At 44.1% G+C, this 22,771-nt stretch overlaps 1 protein-coding gene across 3 annotated transcripts in view; it reads left to right on the top strand.

Annotated features, from left to right (window-relative positions):
- Positions 1-22,771, top strand: part of PIK3AP1 (phosphoinositide-3-kinase adaptor protein 1) — a 265,547-nt gene that overhangs the window by 223,208 nt on the left and 19,568 nt on the right. For all 3 annotated transcript variants that reach the window (XM_013983580.2, XM_021071940.1, NM_001244503.1), the window contains 5 exon segments: positions 6,452-6,547; positions 10,950-11,147; positions 13,683-13,748; positions 15,574-15,779; positions 18,988-19,060. In XM_013983580.2, coding sequence (XP_013839034.1) covers positions 6,452-6,547; positions 10,950-11,147; positions 13,683-13,748; positions 15,574-15,779; positions 18,988-19,060 — 639 coding nt within the window.

The following is a 22,771-nucleotide window of genomic DNA, read 5'->3' as shown; positions in this document are numbered from 1 at the left end:
GGGAGAGGAGACAGAACCTCCCTCCATTAGAGCTCCTGGAAAGGAGTTCAGTCCTGCTGTAACCTTGATTTTAGCCTAGTGGGACCCAAATCAGACTTCTGAACTATAGAACCGTAAAATAATAAGTTTATGTTGCTTTAAGTCACTAAGTTTGTGGTAATTTGTTACAACAGCAGTAGAAAACTAATATTCTATCTAAGTTGCCCCAATATAATGATAATGATCATCACTGATATTTAGTACCTGGCACTGTTACTAGACATTTTTTTCTTGTTTTTAAAATTTTTTTGAAATGTAGTTGATTTACAATGTTGTGTTTGTTTCAGGTGTACAGCAAAGTGGTTCAGTTATGTGTGTGTATGAATATATGTTCTTTTTAATATTCTTTTCCATTGTAGGTTATTGAAAGATATTGAAATAGTTCCTTGTTGCCAAACATTTATAAGCATTAATTATCTCAGTTGGTTTATATAGTCTTCCTCTAAGGTAGGTACTGTTATCTAGACCCATTTTACAGATGGAGGTATGGAAGCTTAGTGATAGCAAGTAACTTGCCCAAGGACACAGAACCACTAAGAATCAGAGCCACGGCTTGAACCCAGGTCTCTATACTAAAGTACGTGTTAGTAACCATCATGCTCAGCAGCCGGTACCCTAGCTGTTATCCTAGATCTGTATTGCTTACCTAGTCTCAGTTGACATGTTTCTCTGACTTAAGTTTGTCACTTGAATGCATACCATTCACTTGGCTCCAGCCCTTGTCAGGGCCTTTACCACTGACTTCCAGGCTTTCTCCTGTGTCTACAGGCCCCCCTTCCCTTCCCAGTCCCCCTGCCCCCATCATGCTCTTCCAGCCAAGCCTCAGCTCCGCTGGCTTTAGGCTGTGTCCCTGCAGTCAGCCTCTACCTATGATCCCGATGGTACCAGGTGGGGGAAGAAGGGATTGAGGGCTTCTAGAATTTCCCCTTGGTGCTCATTGCTGAGCCCTCTAATAAAGAATGTGATGGGCCTCAGGTAAGCACAAAGTAACAGGCATGAGACCTCCAGGTCAGGTCTGGACTGCATCAGCAGACCTTGTCCGAGGAAGAAAGAAGCCTGCAGCTCTGTCCAGCTAGCACTTGGTGTTCAGGAGCCATGACCAAGAAATTGTCTGGCAAACCTTGTTTGTAAGTCAGATTTCCACACATAATTCTATGGTAAAGAATTAGTATTTATATCTTAAGATCCCCCGGCCCTGTGCTTTAAGTATATTCAAATATAAGAATATTGATTTGGTGTAATTCTTTATTAGGAAATGTAATACATATGTTATTTGAAAATATGTGTAGGTATCCAGCTATTAGAATTAACCCATAGGCATTTATTACTCTGAAGAGGAGATTTGAATTCAAACAAATAAAGTTACTGCTAAAAAAGTATACTTGGGGTCCTCTTTGTAAAGATGTTCTTGGAGTTCCTGTCGTGGCTCAGTTGTTAGCGAATGCAACTAGGAACCATGAGGTTGTGGGTTTGATCCCTGGCCTTGCTCAGTGGGTTAAGGATCTGGTGTTGCCGTGAACTGTGGTGTAGGTCGCAGACGTGGCTTGGATCTGGCATTGCTGTGGCTGTGGTGCAGGCTGGTGGCTACAGCTCTGATTGGACCCCTAGCCTGGGAACCTCCATATGCCATGGGTGCAGCCCTAGGAAAAACTAAAGGACAAAAGTAATAATAATAATAAATAAAATTGTTCTTAGAGTTCCCATCATGGCTCAGTGGAAACAAATCTGACTAGTATCTAAGAGGATGTAGGTTCAATCGCGGGCCTCACTCAGTGAGCTATGGTGTAGGTTGCAGACATGGCTTGGATCCCATGTTGCTGTTGTGGCGTAGGTCGGCAGCTGTAGCTCCAATTCACTTCCAAAACTACCTGGCAATTTCCACATGCCCCAAGTGTGGCCCTAAAAAAAAAAAAAAAAAAAAAAAAAAAAAAAAAAAAAAAAATTTCCTCTGATTTAGACATTAGGCTGGGTATATAATTTAATAATAAAGTTAATAGGGATAACAATAATAGTAATAGTAGCAGCTAACATTCATTAGCACTTCCTATGTGCTAGCTGCTGTGCTTCTCATTCAATACTCAGGAGAAACCCATGCAATACATACTGTTATTATCACCATTTTACAGACAGGAAAACAGAAGCTGAGTGGATGTAAACAACTTGGCCCAAGATAAACTATGGGCAAAGAGTTAATATAACAGCCATCATTTCCCCTTTCTGCAGGAGAATTTGACCTTTGTTGACTTCCTCTCTGTTACCCTGGTTACCTGATAAGAGCCATAGTCAACTATGTCTCTAGGCAACATTGCCTATGATAAAAATGGCTCTTAATTGGTTGCTAAATTGCATCTGAAACTGGGAGGAGCTGTATATAAACTACAAATACCTGAAAGGGACACCATACTGTGGCTTCCCTGAGGGCAATAACTCTGGATGCCTCTTACGGGGACCCTGGAATCTATGCCTCAGGAGTTGCAAATAGAACTCTAGAGTTGAGAAGTGCTGCTCCTGTGAGGCACCAAGGCAGCGCCTCCACCTGCATGATATGGAGCTGATCTCCTTGCATGAGAGCTGCAGGACTGCATGCAGACTGCCCTAGGTGAGGAAGGCCGCTTGGCACTGTCCTTTTGGCCTGTATTCTCCATCCTTCTGAGTAGACCATCATGGCCCATAGTCATCTTGCAAGGCTGAATGATCAATTGGATCTAAAAAACTGGATCTGAAAATCAGTTGGGGCATTCCTGCTGTGGCACAGCAGGTTAAGGATCTGAAAAAAAAAAAAAAAAAAAAAAAAAAAAAGCTGGTTGGACAGGTGAGTGTGGCAGTCCTACAGTCAGAAGGAGAAGAATCATAATTGGAACCTATGCATTTTGACCCTAGTGCCCAAGCCTCCCACTATCCTTCTAGGGTGCCTCAAGGAGGAAAAGAAATTCTACAAAGGTCACAGGACTGACATTTAGCAGATCCTAGTTTGTTCATTTCCAAAATCATGCATTTCGACACCAGTTAAGGTGTGACTATAGAGTCAAAGGAGCTGTTTGTCGCAGGTGTCTCAGTTGCCCTGTCTTCATCATCATACATGGCGCATGGCTCACTAGTGTCACTTGAAGGTGACTCGATAGCGTAGGTGGACAGGAAAGGCTCAGCATTAAGTCATTCCCAGGGTTATGCTTCTTTCGTTTTGCTGTTGCTGTTCTTCCTCTCCTTTTCTTATCTCCTTCCCTTCCTTCCCCTTCTTCATCTTAAACAAGAAAAATGAAACAAAAGAAAAAAAAAAAAAAAACCACCACCATCACCACCAAAACCTTTTGAACTATTTTTAGACTTAGAGAAAAGTTGCAAAAATGCTAACCTTTCTGTATACCTTTCACCCAGGTTCCAGTTATCTTACATAACCATGATACAAATACTAAAGCCGAGAAATAAACATTGGTGCAGTCCCACTAACTGACCTCCAGACTTTGTTCAGATTCACTAGTTTCCCCCCTAAGGTTCTTTTTCTGTTTGTAGATAGGAGACTAGATACTGATCCCAGACGGGATGAGGAGGGTCCTGCTCCCAGCAGGGCACCCCTGTAGCATACATCTTTCTCCTCAGTTTTCTAGCTCCAGGGGCAAAATGTTCCATAAAACCACAATTAAGCAATCTAAATAGAAAATTTCAAATAAGTGGAATTTTTCTGGTCTAGAATTCTTAAGGAATGAATTAAGTGTGAATTCTTACCAGAAATTTATTTTTAAAAGTGAAACACCTCTAGGTATGTTTCAAGGTCAGTAAATCACGCAAATCTCCGAAGTTTACAGACTTCAGTGTTGATAAGAGAGGTTCACTGAATCAATAGTTTCATCATTTGAAATCAGAGGGCTTTGGACCAGGGGGGATCAGGGTATGTTATATTCAATGCAAAGTCTCCACTATTTCAAGAAACATTAAACTGAACAGGTAGAAAAAAGAAATTGTTTTTTCTTTCTTTTTTTGGGGGGGTGGATAATAGTTAAGGTGACACAAACATGATCATAGCCCTGGATTTCTTTCCATTATTTTTTCAATAGGCTAAAAAATTGAAATATAAAGAGACAAACAGTGAAAAAAACCTTTCTCCAGTCCTTGTCCAGCATCTTTCTAGCTCCTTGGAAACCACTGATCTTAATTTCGTATATCTCCTTCGAGTTTCTTTTTACACGGTATAAGAATACAAAAAATATAATCTTATTTTTCTCTCTTCGAGGACAAAGATAGCACATTAATTTTTGAAAGTATATTTCTTGTAGATTATGATTCAAAAAGAATGTTTCCTTTTTATTTTGCTTCATATCTTTTTTTTTTTAATAACATGTCATAGCCTCCTGTGAATCCCCTCTGGAATCTAATTATCCTCCCTCCCTCCCCAGAGCTAACCACAACCATGAATTCAACATTTACTCTTCCCAGTATATTAGCATGTTTTCATATGTTTACTATGTATTTATGAATTTATAAACAAAATGTAGTATGATTTTCTAGGCCTTAAAACTCATATAAACTATTTCATACTGCAAACACCAGTGGGCAACTTTCATAAACAACATTATGTATTTTTTTAATGGTCACGAAATTTATATTTTGATTATCAAAGGATTATCAAAGTTTGAAACAAAGTCCAGTAAGAGCTAGCCTGTGTAATAAGTAATATCTGGTCACTGGAAAGTTTAAAAATCAGAATTTTTTATAATTAAAAAACTCAATCAATCTGGTCATGACAGGTGAGCATAAACATAAACCCATGGAGACCAAAACTCTGTGTGAAAACCATTTAATAACCACAGCAGTAACAATCACTTTGTAGTAACCTGAAATTATTTTTGCTTTTGGAGTCTAATTGTACATATTCTTGATCATAATTACTTAGGCCTTAAAAAAATGTCAGTAGGGTTTTTTTCATATATGAATGCAACACAAGCCACTGTAGATGATTTGGAAGACAAAAGTAGAAAATAGAAAATAAAATGTCTATGATGATCTGAAATGTCTACAATCTATCTGTATGGCTTCAGAAATAGTGACTATATGCATTTTGTTGTATTTCTTTCCAGATCTTTTTTTCTATGTACACACAAATAGTTTGTTTCAAAATTAGGATTATATCATGTGAACTTCATTAACATAACTTTATGACCATGACCTCTTTTCAACCGATATTCTTGAGAAGTGAGGTATAAACATTAACTCTGCAGACGAATTCACCAGATTCTATTTAACTGGTCCCCAAAGATCAAAGTAGTAAGGAAATAGTATATCTGTGTATACTGATTAAATGCAAATGATTTTTCCCCCAAAGTATACTATTTGACTTCAAACTACATATTTGGCCGAAGCAAACAAGTCCCCAGTAATTACATGATATGACTCACTGAATGCTACCTCTTGATAATATTGAAGCTGTTCTTTTAACACAAGACTGAAATTTTGCTCCCAAAGTGCTTCAGAGCCATAAAGTAATAGTCACTGTTGGTTACTCAGGTTTGAATAGAATCTGCTGTGGTGATTAAATGGTTTTCACACAGTTTTGGTCTCCATGGGTTTATGCTTATTAGTGAAAACCAGGTCTGTGTGCTTCTTCCTTGTAAATGACCAATTACATGGATGACCTAAAAATGGAGTTCTAGTTGTTATGTTTTTTGAGATGGTGCTATGTTGATAGAGTAGCTTCAATGCATTCTTTTTATCTGTTGCAAAATTGCTCATGGTTTAAATAAATTACAGCTTATTCTTTTTTGTTCCTGTTTCCAATTATTTTTTTTCTTTTTGCTGATATGAAGAAGGCTGGGAGTTCCCGTCGTGGCGCAGTGGTTGATGAATCCGACTAGGAACCATGAGGTTTCGGGTTCGATCCCTGCCCTTGCTCAGTGGGTTAACAATCCGGTGTTGCCATGAGCTGTGGTGTAGGTCGCAGACGCGGCTCGGATCCTGCGTTGCTGTGGCTCTGGTGTAGGCCGGTGGCTACAACTCCGATTCAACCTCTAGCCTGGGAACCTCCATATGCTGTGGGAGTGGCCCAGGAAACGGCAAAAAAAAAAAAAAAGACCAAAAAAAAAATTAAGCCCTATCTTTCAAACGCAGATAAGCACATCTGTACCTTTCGAGTCTTGTGGTCCAGGAAAGAGACCGAAGGTTGTGAATGTTGCTCTCCTTTATACCACACGCTTACTGAGTGTCCTTATTGAGCAGATAGCTAATTGGATGGGTGGACACGTGGATCTATGGATGCATGGATAGTTAGATGTGTGGATGAGTAGATGGATGGTTTTGATGAATTTTTGAATCTCTTGATTCAAGATCTCTTGATTTGTCAAACCTTGTATCTCCATCTGTAAAATATCCTTGCCTGTGTACAAGAACGACACACACACTCTTAGTCTCCTTTTCCTTCTAGATGTTGAAATGCTTCAGGCCAGTACATCTAATCCAATGGCTGGAGACAGTTACTCTCGGACCACTAAGGACTCTATGATCCGCAAGTTTTTAGAAGGTAAGTTGTAGCAGTGGGCAGAGAAACAGAGAAGAGGGGAAACAAATGTAAGACATTGCCTGGTTCCTTATAAGGGTTGCTCCCTCTGCATACATGGCAAATGGCGTGATTGAAGGTATTCTATTCCCATGAGCCCCTCCATCAGACTATTACAAGTGGGCCAGAAGTTCCCACCCTTGGAGCCACTCCTTTGGGTAAACAAGTTGCCTTCAGCAAGATCCCGTTTTAAATACACCTGTTTATTTTTATTTGATCAAATTTTAATGAGTACCTCCTATGAGCCAAGCACTATTTTGGATGTCGGGCTGGGGGACACAAAGGAAAATAAGATATAATCAGTACCCTAAAGCGACTTTCCTTTCTGGCAAAGGAAGATAAAATGTGGGAGCAGGCGGCATACACAGGTATTATTAAGTTGAGGCTGTATTACATAGTGATTAAGAACGCAGACTCTGGTAAGTACCCAGTTCCCACTTCAGTTCCCTGGAAGACCTCGGACAAGTCACTCAAGTCATTCCTCTGGGTCTTAGTTGCCTCAGTTGTAAGATGAGATGAATATTGTGAGAATCATGTGATTTCTTGTACATTAGGCATCAGAACAGGACCAGGTATGTAACAAGATATAAACGTTCCTTACTGTTATTGTTATTATCAATGAAGCTTTCACAGGTAGAGAGTGTTAAATTGTATGGGTAATTCCTTAACTCTGTCCAGTCATTTACACTTTATGGGCGGGGCCTGTTGGTAAAGCAGGGTGACAAGAGGATGGGAAAAGTAGTTTTGACGGTAAAGAGGAAAGTTCTCAGCAGTGATAGGTAACAACAGCCTGGCCAGCTGACTGTTTTTGTAGATAAACTTTTATTGCAACACATTGTGCCTGTTCCTTTCACATTGCCTATGGCTGCTTTCATACTTGAAGGGCAGAATTCAGTACTTTTGTGCATGTGAGACAGGAGGTGCCGGGATCCCCGTCATCCTGTAGGGTAGCCAGCATTCCCAGGACACTTCGTTTTGTTAATGTCAGAAATGCCTTGCCAGAATTTCTTCATGCCCTGTACAGGATGTTCAAAGATGGACATAGTGGGGCTTTCCTACAAAATGGAAACTTCTTTGGGGGCAGAGCCTTGGAACTCAGAGCCCTTTGATGAGTTGGGACCCCCTTGGTCAGTCATCTCAACCCAGGACACAGGGAAGCCAAGAGCATTCTTTTTACAGCTCAGAAAAGATGCAATGAAAAAACTCCCAATAAACTATTGGTTTGGAAATCTCATAGAAAGAAGGCCCAAGCTTTCTTCATTCCTGTGTCTTAAATAGTCGTTTAATAAAGATTCGTTGACTGCCTGGTGCTAAAGAGAAGAAGGGGGCAGAGGAAAGCACCTACTATTTGCAGGCACTGAACTATTCCTCTATTATTTCATTTTGTCCTCACAGTACTCCTGTGAGTAGCTCTCAGAAGGAAATCAGATTCAGAGAGGTTATATAACATACCCAAGGTCACACAGCTTTTGTGTATGTGTGTGTGCACGCGTGTGTGTATGCATGTGTGTGTTTGTGTGTATGTGTGTGTACAACGGCAGGTCTTGAAGCCACAGGGATAGTGTGGTCAGGTCCCAGGACAGAGCATTGCAGCCTGTAACCAGGAAGGAGGCAGTGCAGATCTGAGGGCTGTGGGACTCTAGGGATAGAGGGTGGGAGACAAGCTTCTGTCCTAAATCTTTTTGGTCAGCAGGGAGCAGAATGGGTCAAAAGTTGCAAAAGAAGCAGTAGAGCATGGAAGCAAAGAGCACAGGCGCTGGAGCCAGCTTCCCCCGTCTGGCTCTAAGTGACTTTGGGCAAGTTACTTAAATGTGCAAGCCCCTGGTTTCTTCATCTGCAAAATGAGATTAATGATTGTAGTTACTCCACTGCGTTATACGATCAAAGGAAATGATGCGGATAATACACTTGGAAGAGCACTTGGCAAATCCCTCAGGGAGGATTTGCTATAGTCATTTTGATGCTGAGGATGAGGGTGAGGAGTCGTTGCGGGTGAGGGTTCCAGTCCACTCTCACCCTGTAGCCCAGGCACCAGAGGGTGGCGCCAAGCATCCTTTGGCTTTGGGGACTGAGCTGTCTTTTCCCTACTTCTAGTGGGAAGAACAACTGAATCCCAACTGTAAAACTGAGATGATAGAGCCTAGTGCTCACTTTCTTTTCCTGCACCAATGGGTGGCAAATGAAGGTGACATCAATGTTTTCTCAGTTGCTTTGCATGGAGTTCTCAGGAGATGGTACAGAAGAAAAGGGAAAAGCCCTTTGCCAAAAGGCAGGACTATGCAAATAAGGTGTGGTCACCCTCTCTGCTTGATGATTGGCAATAACCCAGTTCATTTGACCACTGCTTTCTTTAAAAAAAAAAAAAAAAAAAAAAAAACAAAAAAAAACTTTTGTCAGTTTTATTGAGGTAAACTTAACAAAAATTGTATATATTTAAGGAATACAATGTGATGGCTTCATATGACTATACATTGTAAAAGGATCACCACAGTCAAGCTAATTAGCATTTATTACCTCACATAGTTACCTTTATTCCTCTTTTTATCCCCTACCCATCTCCCCTCTGACAACCACCCGTTTGTTCTCTGTATCTATGAGTGTGTTTCTGTTTTGTTATGTTTGTTCATTTGTTTTGTTTTTTAGATTCCACATGTAAGTGAAATCATACAGTATTTGTCTTTATCTGACTTATTTCACTTAGCATAATACTTTCTAGGTGCATCCATGTTATCACAAAGAGTAAGATTTCATTCTTTTTTATGACTTGGTAATATTCCATTGTATGTATATGCCACATCTTCTTTATCTTTTCACCCACTGATGGACATTTAAGTTGCTTCCATATCTTGGCTATTGTTTATAGTACTGCAGTGAATATTGGAGTGCATGTATGTTTCTGAATTAGTATTTTGGGTTTTTTTTTCTGATAAATACCCAAAAGTGAAACTGCTGGATCATATGGTAGTTCTATTTTTAATTTTTTAAGGCGCCTCCATACTCTTTTCCAAAGTAACTGCACTCATTTCATTCCCACTAACAGTGCTAAAGTTTTCATTTTCTCCACATCCTTGACAACACTTGTTTTTTATTGCCTTTTTGATGACTAGTTGCTTTTCCCTTGCTACTTTTAATATTCTCTCTATATCTTTAATTTTTACCCTTTTAACTACAATGCGTCTTGGTGTGGACCTCTTTGTGTTGGTCTTGTTTGGGATTCTATGCTTCCTAGGCCTGGATATTTGCTTCCTTTCCCAGGTGAAGGAACTTTTCAACTATTAATTCTTCAAATATGTTCTCTGTCCCTTTGTTCCTTTTTCACCTTCTTGGACCCCAATAATGTGAACATTAGTCTGCTCGTTGTTGTCTCAGAGATCTCCTAAACTGTCCTTACTTTTTTTTTTTTTTTTTTTTTTTTTGGTCTTTTTGCCATTTCTTGGGCCGCTTCCGCAGCATATGGAAGTTCCCAGGCTAGGGGTCTAATTGGAGCTGAAGCCGCTGGCCTACACCAGGGCCACAGCAACGCTGGATCCAAGCCACATCTGCAACCTACACCACAGCTCATGGCAACGCCGGATCATTAACCCACTGAGCAAGGGCAGGGATCAAACCTGCAACCTCATGGTCCCTAGTCGGATTCGTTAACCACTGCGCCACGACAGGAACTCCCAACTGTCCTTAGTTTTTAAAATTCTTTTTTTTTTTTCTTTGTCTTCTGGTTCATTGATCTGTTTATCTGTTATCATCTCGTCTACTGTTGATTCCTTCGAGTGGGCGTTAACCTTTCAGTTATTATATTCTTCGAATCTACTTCTTTCTTCTTTCTATTTTTTAACTCATTGTTAAACCTCTTGCCGTGTCCATCTGTTCTCCTGAGTTCCCTGAGCATCTTCATGATCATTACCTTGAACTCTATCAGGTAGATTGCGTATGTCCACTTTACTCAGTTCTTCTGGAGTTTTTCTTGTTCCTTTGTTTGAAATAGATTTCTCTCTCTCTTTCATTTTGCCTAATTCTCTGTTTCACTTTCTGTGTGTTTGGTAGCTTTGTTATATCTCCCAGTCTTGGAGAAGTGGCCTTATGTAGGAGATGTCCTGTGGGCCCAGTAGCATATTCCCCTCTGGCTACCGGAGCTAGAGTGGTGCCCCCTACATGGGGGTACATGGGCCTTTCTGTTGTGCAGGGCTGATGACCGTGAGTGTGGTAGTAGGTGGGGCTGACCCCTAGCTGGTTGACTGACGGGCCCTGTCGGATGTGGAGTCTGCCAGCTTGCTGATGGATAGGACTGGATCCCAGGGAGGTGGGCCATAGGGCTCAGGTGTCCCAGGGTTTGACACTTGCTTTCAATTGCCCTTCTCTGTGTTTCTAGGCAACAGCATGGGAATGGCCAGTATGGAGAGGGATGCGCACCATCTTGGCCAGGAAGAAGATGTTTATCACACAGTGGATGATGATGAGGCCTTTTCTGTGGACCTAGCCAGCAGGCCCCCTGTCCCAGTGCCAAGGCCAGAGGCCAGTGCTTCCAGCACTCACCAGGTTTCTGACAATGAACCATACATTTCTAAAGGCAAGTGTGGCAGGGAATGATGCCCAGGGGGGTCTTCAGAGCCTCTCAGCAGGAATTCCCTGGATCCTTTAGCTTCTGAACCATTGCTTGGATGCTATCCCCTTCAGAAAGGTCTCCAGCCAGCCCCAGGAGATGGAGTCAGAGCTTGGGGCAGATCCTGGAGCTAGACTGTAGAGTATAAGAATTACCAGATTTGTGCACCTGACCTCCATTCCAATTTTAATAGCATAAGCAGGTTGTAGAAAGTATGGCAAAAAGTTGTAATCTGAGGAACATAGCCCTCAACCAGAGCCGCAGGCAATTGGGCTGGGGTTGTCAAATAAAGTAGTGCACGCCTAGTTAAGTATGAATTTCAGATAAATAGTGAATAATTTTTTAGCGTAAATTGTCCCCACATGTTGTACTCTCTTTTCAGTTTTGGTTTTGGCTTGTTACATCTGAAAACCCTAAAGTTGGGTAGAAATACAGTGGAGGGATATTACATATCGCCAAATGCCCTCAGTGCTCAGGGGTTTGCCATCCCTTTGGCATGTGTAGCAGACACTATTGGTGCCGTGTTCACATCCCCCAGCTCTTTATATTTCTGTGCCCACTGGACAAACCCTGTGTTTCTTAGCCTGGTAGCTTTCCCTGGCATGTCAGGCTGGAAGAGTTGGAAGATCATATCACCCCTGGATGCAGCCCTCAGCCACTGACTGAGTCGGGTTGGTGACTAAGAACCTAAATTGCTTGCGTCTCTACCGGGAGAACTCTGAGGTGCATGTTCTATGTTGCTTTCCAGAGCTCCCTGGCTTGCTCATCGTGGTGGCTTACTGGATAACCCACCGCTTATTGCTTTATCCACTTCCCTGTCTTGCCTCCATCACCTCTCACGGAGACCACTTGTCTTTCCATCCTTGTCCCAAGGTCTGCTTCTAAGGGGACCCAAATGTAGAAGCATGCAAATGTCTATTAATAATGCCTAACTGGCAGGGGCAGGGAGAGGGTGTTGTTGGCCTGGCTCATTATGGGGGTGGCAGTTGGGACAGGGACACAGGTGATTCCTAAAGAGCCCTGATGGACTTGTTAGGAAACTCTAGGGAAGCAAATAAAAGGAGAGAGTCAGGAGATGACAAAAGGGGCAGTGGTTTGGAGACCAAAACACTCTGGGTTCAATTCCCAGCTCTTGCATTCTTCACCCGTATAGTATGGTACATTGGGTAAATCATTTGCCCCTCTGTAGCTTTGGTTACCTCATCTGTAAAACGGGTATCATAATAATAAATGTATACATTGATGCATAATAATACTCTGGGAGATCCTTATTGTGAGGGTCAGATGAAATAATACATGGGGAACTACTTTATAAACTATAAAGTAGTGCATACACATTCCTTGTATTAACTATCTTGCCAAGGTATTGCTGTCCTATTGGCATCAGTCTCAAGGTGTAGATTGAATAATGACAATAAAAGCTAACATGAGGGCTTACATGTGCTAGGCTCCGTTCTAAGCACTTCCCATGTACTAACTAACGTAATCACCACAACAACCCAACGAGGAGAAGGTACAGTTATCATCCTCATTCTACAGATCAGAAAACTGAGGCAAGAAGTCAAGTCTCTCATCCTAGATCATGTGGCTTATAAATAGCAGAGCCAGGACTTGAACCCAGGGAGTCTGTGCAGAGCCCAGAGAACTGTAACCACTATACCGTCCTACCACTGAGAGAACATGTGTCACTTCCCACTTTTCTCTGTGAGCCTTTATGGGTTTGATGCACATCTAAGTCCCTTTGAAGGCTTGCACGCATTTTAACCTTTCCACTGCCCTATCTGTCTTATGGCACTTGTTGAAACGGTAAGTGACACTTCTTTTACTCTGAAACATCAAAATGTTCAATGGCTCGCTTCAGATGTTCAAGGATCCAGCACACGGATCTTTGTGCACATTACCCTTTTTTTTTTTTTTTTTTTTTTTTTTTTTTTTTTTTGTCTTTGTCTTTTTAGGGCTGCACCAATGGCATATGGAGGTTCCCAGGCTAGGGGTCTAATCAGAGCTGTAGCCGCCGGCCTATACCAGAGCCACTGCAACACAGGATCCGAACTGTGTCTGTGACCTACACTACAGCTCATGGCAAGGCTGGATCCTTAACCCACTGAGCAAGGGCAGGGACCGAACCCGCAACCTCATGTTTACTAGTCGGGTTTGTTAACCACTGAGCCATGACGGGAACTCCGTTTTTTTGTTTGTTTGTTTTTTACATTACCCTTCTCTTTAATGATCTCATAAATGCCAAGCACATCCTCTGGCTGGCTTTGTCTTTCCAGTTTGAGACTTTGTCTGTTTGGTCTCTCTTCATGTCATAATCTCTACAGCTTCTGCTTATTAGTCAATTCCTAACTAGAGTTTTGATTTATAGAACTGTATACGGTGGCCCAAGATGTGATCCATTTTTTTTGTACATTTTTTTTTTTGGTAAATGTGTCAAATATTACAAAGCCTTTTAAAATGAGATCTGATTTGGCTTTACTTAGAATAATTTTTATCTCACAGTTTTTGCAGAAAAAAGTCAAGAGCGGCCTGGGAATCTCTATGTTTCCTCAGAGAGCATCAGGAAAGGTAAGCCAAATGTCCTCAGCTTCCTTTTGTATGACCTGAACTTCCAGGTAGTAGAAGTGTTGGTATTTCAGTGATTTCCAGGTGTATCAGCTCCTTAGCATTGAAAAACATAGGTCCAAGGGATGCCCCGGAGCTGTACTGTTAGTAAGGGAGACTGGAGGTTGGAGTGCCTTCAAACATTGTACAAATTGATCACACCAACAGCATTAATACACCAAAAGGTGTCTGCAACAGCACACAAAAGCCCAATTTAAACATTGAGACTGATGCCAACAGGATGAAAGTAGGCAGCCCAGCACCCCGTCTTTACCTAATGATATAACCCCACTGTGCTATTTACCTACCCTATCTGTATTAACTAAAGTATGCTTTAATTCACCTTGTATTTGAGTGACAGTTTGCTAGCCAATAGGTAACACTTTTCTTCCTTTTTTTTTTTTTTTTGAAAGACCATTTAAGGAAGTTTGAGGAAATAAGTGCCCTTTTGTTCTTGATTAATTTCCTTGTGCTAAACAGAGGCATTCAGTATTATTCCACTGATGATTCGTTTGAAAAGGAGCCATGACACCATCTAAACATTCAAAAGCAGCCCTAAGGACTTTGGTAGTAGGAGATTGAAACTGGTTGGCTTGTGCATTTGCCCCGCATACCCTATCTCCCAGTACAAGTAAAGACAGCCTTGAAGAGGGCAAACCTGGGAGAAAAGTATGTGAGTGTATGTAGTCCAATGGTTGATAAGAATGATAGGTAAGCTTCTCTGAAGCTTTTTCATTACCCACTGGTGAAATTGTCTCTTTTTTTCCTTCATGCCATCTCCCTGAATGGGAGATGCCCAAGTGGAGTCCTGCTGGAAGAATTTTGAATCAAAGATAGCCCTACAGGAAATGATCAGTAAAATGTCAGGTCATTTTCACATGCTCCAGTGGCCCCATCACCTCTGCAAGTAGCTCGTTCCCCACAGAACTTAGTGGAGTCACAGCCTGGAGAGAGAGACGGGTTGGCTTCATATTTCCCTAGAATCTCCAAAGCAGAGAGCTATAAATTTTTAATGTGGAGGAGGGTCTGGCACAGGAACAACCCAAGGAGAGCCAGTTGGGACCCAGCACCTAATTTATGCCTGGTGACACTGGGTCTAGGTCACGATTCCATTAGCATGTCAACCTTCTTGGGGATTTCATGCCCTTGGGTCCATAGCCATTGTCCCCTATGCTGCCTGGAGGCAGGAGGATGGCAAGGGCTAGAAGTGGTGCTGGGAGAAGCATCCTGGTTAGACTTCCCTGTGTGTTCTCTTTTGGGAGTGGATTTTAGTCTGAATCGGTAGTTCTCAGTTGGAGGTGATTTCTCCTCCCCGCCTCCATTCCTACCAGAGGACACTTGGCAATGTCTGGGGCACTTTTTGTTGTCACAGCTGAGGAAGGAGGTATTATTAGCATCAAATGGGTAGAGGCCAAGGATAAGGCCTCATCTTACAGCGCACAAGACAGCCCCTCCCCCAAGCACAAAGAATCCTGCAGTCCAAGATGTCAATAGTGCCACGGATGAGAAAGGCCGGTCTGAAGACTTCTCAGTAATTGAGGCTTAGAGGATTCTATGGGCCCACCCAGGGGATGCCATATCTTTCTAAAATGTTGTGGCCTTGTCTACTTTAGTGTAACAGGCATTGAAATTATTAACTGCAGCTCTCTTTCTGATTCCATGTCACACCTCCCCTTTCTTGGTTCCACACACCCTCTTGAGCCCACCACCAACCTCCTTAACCCTACTCATCCAGTCAGCAATCCTCCCGGTGTGAGGGGCTGTCAAGCTAAGTCACCGTCCTTTCCAGAGCCACCTGTCAGACCGTGGAGGGACAGGCCTCAGTCGAGCATATACGACCCTTTTGCTGGGATGAAGACGCCAGGCCAGCGGCAGCTTATTACCCTCCAGGAGCAGGTGAAGCTGGGCATCGTCAACGTGGATGAGGCCGTGCTCCACTTCAAAGAGTGGCAGCTCAACCAGAAGAAGCGGTCTGAATCTTTTCGCTTCCAGCAGGTAACAGACTCTGGATGGAATTTGTCTCCTGTCTGTTTCTCTGCCAGACAGTAGAGAGAGCTGGGTCCACAGCTGGCTTACATGTCGTTGTAACCACACACCTGTGGCTGGGCCTGAGCACATTTGTTTGCGTGTCATGGTGAGTCAGCGCACATGTGTACCTGTCACCTGTAGTTTGTAACCACATGGCTCCCCGGCTGAGAGCTGGATGGCTTTTCTTGTTGTCATGAAGCTAGAGATCAAGGACTGAGACTCAACAGTAAACCCTAATAATGCGTCTGCCACTTCTCTCTGCATGCGGCCCTATATACATCTGCTTTCCAGCGTTTTCCTCTATCTACACTTCATGTCAAGACTCCCACAGAACTATCACACTTTAGAACTAAAGAGAACTTGGACAGTTCCCAAGAATGATGATTAAATTAACCAAACCAGTCACAGACATAAAACTACTCAAGTTAAAACACATGAATGGAGTTCCCACTGTGGCTCAGCTTGTTACAGATGACTAGTAACCCTGAGTATGCAGGTTCAGTTCCTGTCCTCACTCACTGGGTTAAGGATCCGGTATTGCCATGAGCTGTGGTGTAGGTCACAGATCTGGCTCAGATATCGTGTTGCTATGGCTGTGGTGTAGGCCGGCAGCTGAAGCTCCACTTTGACCCCTGGCCTGCAAACTTCCATATGCCGCAAGTATGGCCCCAAAAAGCAAAAAAACAGAAACAAAAACCAAAAAAGACCCCACACTCACATACATACACACCCACTCACACTCCACACACACACACACACACACACACACACACACACACACACACACACACACACACACACACAGTCTCCATAGGTCTGCATGCAAATACAAAGACAAAGACCTGCAAAGACACCTACCCCAGCAGTTACCACTCAGAAGGAGACTGACTGGAGGGCTGGGCTGTTAGAGGAGACTTGCTATTTACCTGACGATGTAGAACTCCACACAGTGAGAAGTGGGGACACAAAAGCAGCACTTGTCCAGCTCTGACAACAGTCTGGGGCACTGTGCTATGTTGAATGGGCCTGATGTCTTCCACCCCTCGCGGCGTACATGTGAAATCAGTGTCATTGCTCTCATTTTATAGACCAGGAAGGCAAAGAGGTGAGGAGGCAGAAACCGGATTCAAACGAGCCCTTTCTTACTCTGGAGCTTGTGCTTCCTTCATTCTTACCTTCTGCCTGCTGAGTCCCTAAAGCAGGGTCACCCGCTATGCCAGCCTGCCTCCCTCTCTCTGGGGGTCCAAATGCAGAAAGCCAGGGCCTTCCTCCCTCAGGAGACCCAGAGAGGCTGAAGTGCTGCTGGGAACAGGCTGATCCTGGCCAAACACTGATTTTCTTTCCCTGTGCCAAGTTGGCGCCATGTAGCAGAATAGTTAGGAGAAGCCAGGGCTCCAGAGCCAGGCAGCCTGAGTTCAGCCTTATCCTGCCTCTTCAGGCTAAATGACCTTGGCCTCTTTGTAACTCTGCTTTCCCATCTCTGAAATGTGACAGCAGAGGGTTAGACGATGTAAACCTTATAAAGCCTTAGCATGCCTGGCACATAGTAAATGTATAACAAACATCAGCTCTCTTTGTAGATCTACCTTTCCCTTGAACTTGCCCAAAGTCTTGGGTGGAGCAGACAACGGGGATTCATGTTCAACATGCCAGAGAATCCCAGTCCAGGGGAGTTGAGACTGCTCTGTCTTCTGACAGCCTCCTGGTACTCCAGAGCACCCCCATCCAAGGACTGCAGGCTGTGAGGACATTCCTAGGCTGCCCTTTCATCTTTTCCCTCCACCCCTCTGTCCACTCCACAGTCTCTTTCACTTCCCCTCCCATGAGGAGGAACTTCCCAAGTTCCCTTCAGCTCCTTCTCTGTGCAGGTGACTCTTGAATCTATGTCTCCAGGAACACCTTTCCAGCCACTGTCTGGCCATGTCTCCCAAGCTGCCCAAGACCTGTAGCACATCCAACAACAAACCATCCTCCAGTCTGCTCCCCTTGCCTGACTCTCTGTGTCTGTTCTCTGCAGTGTTATCTTCCAGACACTGAGCTTCAGGCTTGAGAGTCTCTTGGGCTCTCCTTCCACTCTCCCCCACATCCAGCCAGCTGCGTATCTATCTTGCTTGGCCTTGCTCCATCACGTTCTTCCTCTTGCCTCTGCTCCTTTCTTTGCATTCCCCCAGCCACCTCCCAGTGCTGGGTTCTATCACCTACATCTGTCCTATCACATCATCTCCAGTGGGTCTCCCTGCCTCCAACTCCTTCGCCTCCTCTCTGCCAGACCTTAAAGCCCACAACTTTCAGTGTTTTCCTGATGCTTCCTAGACCAAGCTCAGTCTCCCAGCTGCTGTTGCAACCCAACCAACCTTTTAGTCCCGCCTCCACGGCTCCCTCACAGGAACCTTCTGCTCCAGCCAGGGTCTGGATGTTAGTCCCTGGGGCATTTCCCTAGAATGCTCAGACACTCAATTTGGAGATGGTTGTTGTTTATAGGCCTAAAATAGCAATAAACTTTGACCCTCACATGTCTGTTTAACATTTATTGAATGACGTGATAGACCTGACTGCAGGATTACAGGAAAGTACAAGACCTGGTTTCTTGCTCTTTGAGAGCTTACAGTACCTCTGAGGTGACAACACCACACACACACACACACACACACACACACACACACACACACACACACACACAGTACAAGACAGCGTAGCCCAGTGCCAGATGGCATGGCCAGCACTAAAGACTGAAGCAGCTAGGGTGGGGAGCAGCTTAGAAGGTGGGCCTTGACCCAGGCGTGGAACTTTATCATGGAATCAGTGTCCCTCAAGGTCAAGGGAATGGTGTGAGAACACAGTCTCAGAGGTAGGAATGTGGGTGGAAAGTTTGAGCACATAGGAGACTGGCTTGGCTAAGAGGCATCAGGGAGGGTTGTGGGTTATAAGGCTGGGAACCAGAGAGAAGGGGAGACATTTTCTTGTGGACCAGATGTCTTCTCTTCAGGCACAATTTCTAAAAGATCTTGGATTTCTCTGGGGGCCGATGGCAAATGCACTCAGCCTCATTTGCATGTTAGACATGTTATTGCAATGTGATATATATTTTACAATAGCTTAAAATCAGAAAGAAACTCTAATGCCCAGAGGATGTAATTCTGATATATACTTTAAAAATAAAATAAATTTTTTCCAGGAAAATCTTAAACGGCTAAGAGAAAGCATCACCCGCAGACAGAGAGAGAAGCAAAAATCAGGAAAGCAGACAGGTATGTGGCTTCCTGGGAGTGCCGCATGGTGGGGGACTTTGCTGTGGTCTCTTGTCCTTGACTCTCCTTTCTGCTAGGGACTGAGTGGGTAGACTGCGTGCTCAACACCTGTCACCCTGTTTACAGATGTGGGTCTCCCACTAGGCTATAAGGCGGGTAAAACGGCTCCTTTTGGGCATCAGCTTTGTCGTGTCAATTTTGTATATCTAGCACCTGGAACATAGGGCATGTCATCCAACGAATGAATGAATGGCTTGAACTCTGCATCCTTCCATCCTCCACCAAAGAGGATGACAATGCTTTCACCTGACTCTCTCCTTGGCATTTAGGAAGACACATGGTTTTTGTTTTTTTTTTTTTCTTTTGAGCAGAGAGAGGAGACTCTCCCCTTCTCATAGTGTGTGTTTCTGATTCAAGCAGGGAACTGTGTCACTGGTGTCCACACCACACCCTGCTTTGGGAGCCCAGGTCTCAGGTGCAGCAGGGCTCCTGCCATGTGCAGCAGCAGTCCAATAGCAGGGCCATGGATTCCAGTTGTGCACACTGAGGACCAGGCCCCTCTACTCCCCTTGACTGTCCTCCCCAGCTGCTTCCCATGTGGCACTGCCATCCCTGAGCGAGGAGTGGGCATTTGCCTACACTGCACATCCCTGCTGAGAGCCTCTGGCATGGTGGGTCTCTAGGATTTACACTGGCCAGCCTTATACCAAGAACTGCTGGCAAGAAAAGGGTTTCAGAGACACTCAGATCTTGAATGGAGCTCCATTACATAAAGAACTAAGTTAGTACATAACTTCTGTGGTCTGTCTCCAGTTGCCCTCAACAGCCCGAACTTCCCATGAGCTTGGTCAGGCTAGTAATACCGTAGTCTTCAAACTGGACATTTTTCTGCCACAGGCCCCTTGCTCATGCCTCTTCCTCCTCATTTATGTGAGACTATCAGACTGCAGGACCCAGTCCTGGCAGCCCCTTCTCAGTGAAGCCTTCCTAGACCCCTCCTGGCCATTGTACTTCTTCCCCATTGGAGCATCTGTAGAACCTACTATCCTGTCCATTCATCTGGCACTTCTCTTTTGCTGCCTCTGATTGTTATTACTTCATTCCTTTAAACCATCAGCAATTCCCAGAAGTTCTGTCTCCAAAGTGCGTGTTATCATTTCTGACCACCTTCCACGGGACAACTGCATCCAAGCCACCATCATCTCTTCCTGGATTAATGCAGGAGCCACTTCAATTGTCTCCCTATATCCATTCTTATTCTCCTACAGTTAATCCTACAATCTAGAACCAACAGTCTTTCAAAAATAAAAATCAGATGATGCTATTCCCTTGCTCAAAACTCTCAGGGGCTCTTGTCCCACCCAGAGTAAAAATCACACTCCTCACTGTGGCCTTACGAAGCTCTCCATGATCTGACCCCTGAGCTCATTCTCCACTTTCCCCCACACCTTGTGTCCTGGTTGCAACGGACTACTTGTTGCTCTGTCAAGCCAAGAGCATTTTCCCCAGGGCCTTTGCACTTGCTGTCCCCCTTCCACTTCTCTCCCCACATCTTTCCCTGTTGGCTCTTTTTCATCCTTCAGAGATAGGCTGTAAGCTTTTCTGCTCAGAAAGATCTTCTCTGCCATTCTTTCAGAGTAGCCCTCCACAACTCACTCCCTGTGCCATTGCTCACCCTCCTCACAAATCACAGCTGGCCTTACTCTTTGTTTCTATTCTCATGGTTATTTTCCACTCCCTTTCTACTTTCATCCCTGTCACCACCATCTATGTAAGCTCCGTGAGGGCAAGAACTTGTCTGTCTTGTGTTCTGCTGAATCCCCAGTGTGTAGCACAGTGCATTGGTGGAGCTCGAGAAATCTCTGTTGGCATGGTTGATTTGAGTAAAATATTTGGTGACACCATTTATTCATTCCACAAATACTTACTGAGCCACCAAGCACCCAGCTGACAACAGAGACCTACAGGACATGATCTTCACCATCTGGTAGCTTACGAGCTAGTCTTTTATTTATGTAGGTCTGGTTCTCCCAGCTAGAGCCTGTCCCACAATGCATAGCACTGTATTTTGCATACAATTATGAGCCTAATGAATAGTAACGATTTTGACTACTTGGAAGAAGAGGGGTAAAGAGGCTGTCATCACGGCAGAAGGTCTGAGAAGTCTTCCTCAGACAAATGCTTAAGGACTAAGTTCTAAATGTATGCTGCCACTAGCCACACTCTTACTTGTCTGCCTTCTGGCTGAGAGGAGGAGAAAGGTGAGAAGGCAGAAAATCTTTTTCAAGAACTGCAGGCATCCTAGAGTCAGACAATAGGGCTCTAGGTGGTAAAAGGGCTGAGGTGCTTTTTAAAGCTAGAGCACATAAACCCAAAGATAGAAGCCTTGTTTAAATGAAGCATTTCAAGCTTTTAAATATAGGCAGAATGGGTTCCCATCGTGGCTCAATGGAAGCGAATCTAACTAGCATCCAGGAGGATGTGGGTTTAATCCCTGGCCTCTCGTTGCTGTGAGCTGTGGTGTAGGTCACAGACACAGCTTGGATCCTATGTTGCTGTGGCTGTGGTGTTGGCTGGCGGCTACAGTTCCAAATCAACCCCTAGCCTGGGAAATTCCATGTGCTGTGGGTATGGCCCTAAAAAGACTAAATAAATAAATAAAGGCAGAATGAGGAAAGCTGTGATTTGATGCTACATGCGGTGTCTGAAGGCTGGTGAGTCATAGTTGGAGTCACATGTGCTCGGCAGCCTGGCTCCAGAACCAAGCTACCTGTGCCATCACACCTGTACCACACACCACAGCTCCCCCCCTGGAGCCCCTGGAGATATTGAAGCAAGACAGACACACTTGCCAAGGAGTAGAGGGGTACAGGCCTGGGCCCTGGGGCCAGCAAGGTTGAGGTCATTTCTGCTCACTGTTCACCCCTCACTAGCTGGGAGCCATGGCCAAGACACTTCACCTGCCTGAGCCTCAGTCCTTGTCTGCAAAATGGCACAAATAAAAGTGCCCACCCAGGAAATTTGCCGCAAGGATTCAGTGAAATAGGGTGTAACTGGGGTCTAGACCAGTGTGCGGCCCGTGGCAGCAGGGAGGCACTCTCAAAACCACCTGCACGCCAGCTGGTGGCATCTCAGCCAGGGATTCCCAGGAAGAGTGCCTTGGGCTGGGACTCACCATCCAGGGGCCAGGCCAGTTTCATGGCTTTTGACACAGTATACAAGTTCCCCCATGGCTAATCAGGCTCCAAATAAATGATACCCACCAGTGGCTCTAGTCTAAATTAAAATGTCAATGTCTAAATTTTTTCCAAAGAAACATGGTTTAGATGCTCTTCTGTCTCCACCCCCATACTCCTTGTGAGGCAGACCCCCTGATTAGGATTTTTTTTTTTTTTTGAGAAGTGGAAGGGTTAAGTACTTTTACTTTTTACATCAAGGGCCTTAATTGATGCCCTAACTATAAAAAGATTAAACTATGTATAATCTGACTCTGAGCAAGAGTGGCTGGGGACCACAAACAGTTCTCATGGGGAGAATGTTCTACCATCAGCACCAAGAGTCTCCGTTTTTGTTTTTTCCTGTGGTAAAATACACATAACATAAAATATATTATTTGGAGTTAAATGTACAATTCAGTGGCATTAAGTACATTCAAAGCATTGAGCAGCCATGAACACTATCCATCTCTCGAGCCTTTTCTTCCCTGACAAT

The sequence above is a fragment of the Sus scrofa genome, chromosome 14 (genome assembly GCF_000003025.6).
Source record: "Sus scrofa isolate TJ Tabasco breed Duroc chromosome 14, Sscrofa11.1, whole genome shotgun sequence".
Lineage (NCBI taxonomy): Eukaryota > Metazoa > Chordata > Mammalia > Artiodactyla > Suidae > Sus > Sus scrofa.
This window is presented reverse-complemented; position numbering and strand designations above follow the sequence as displayed.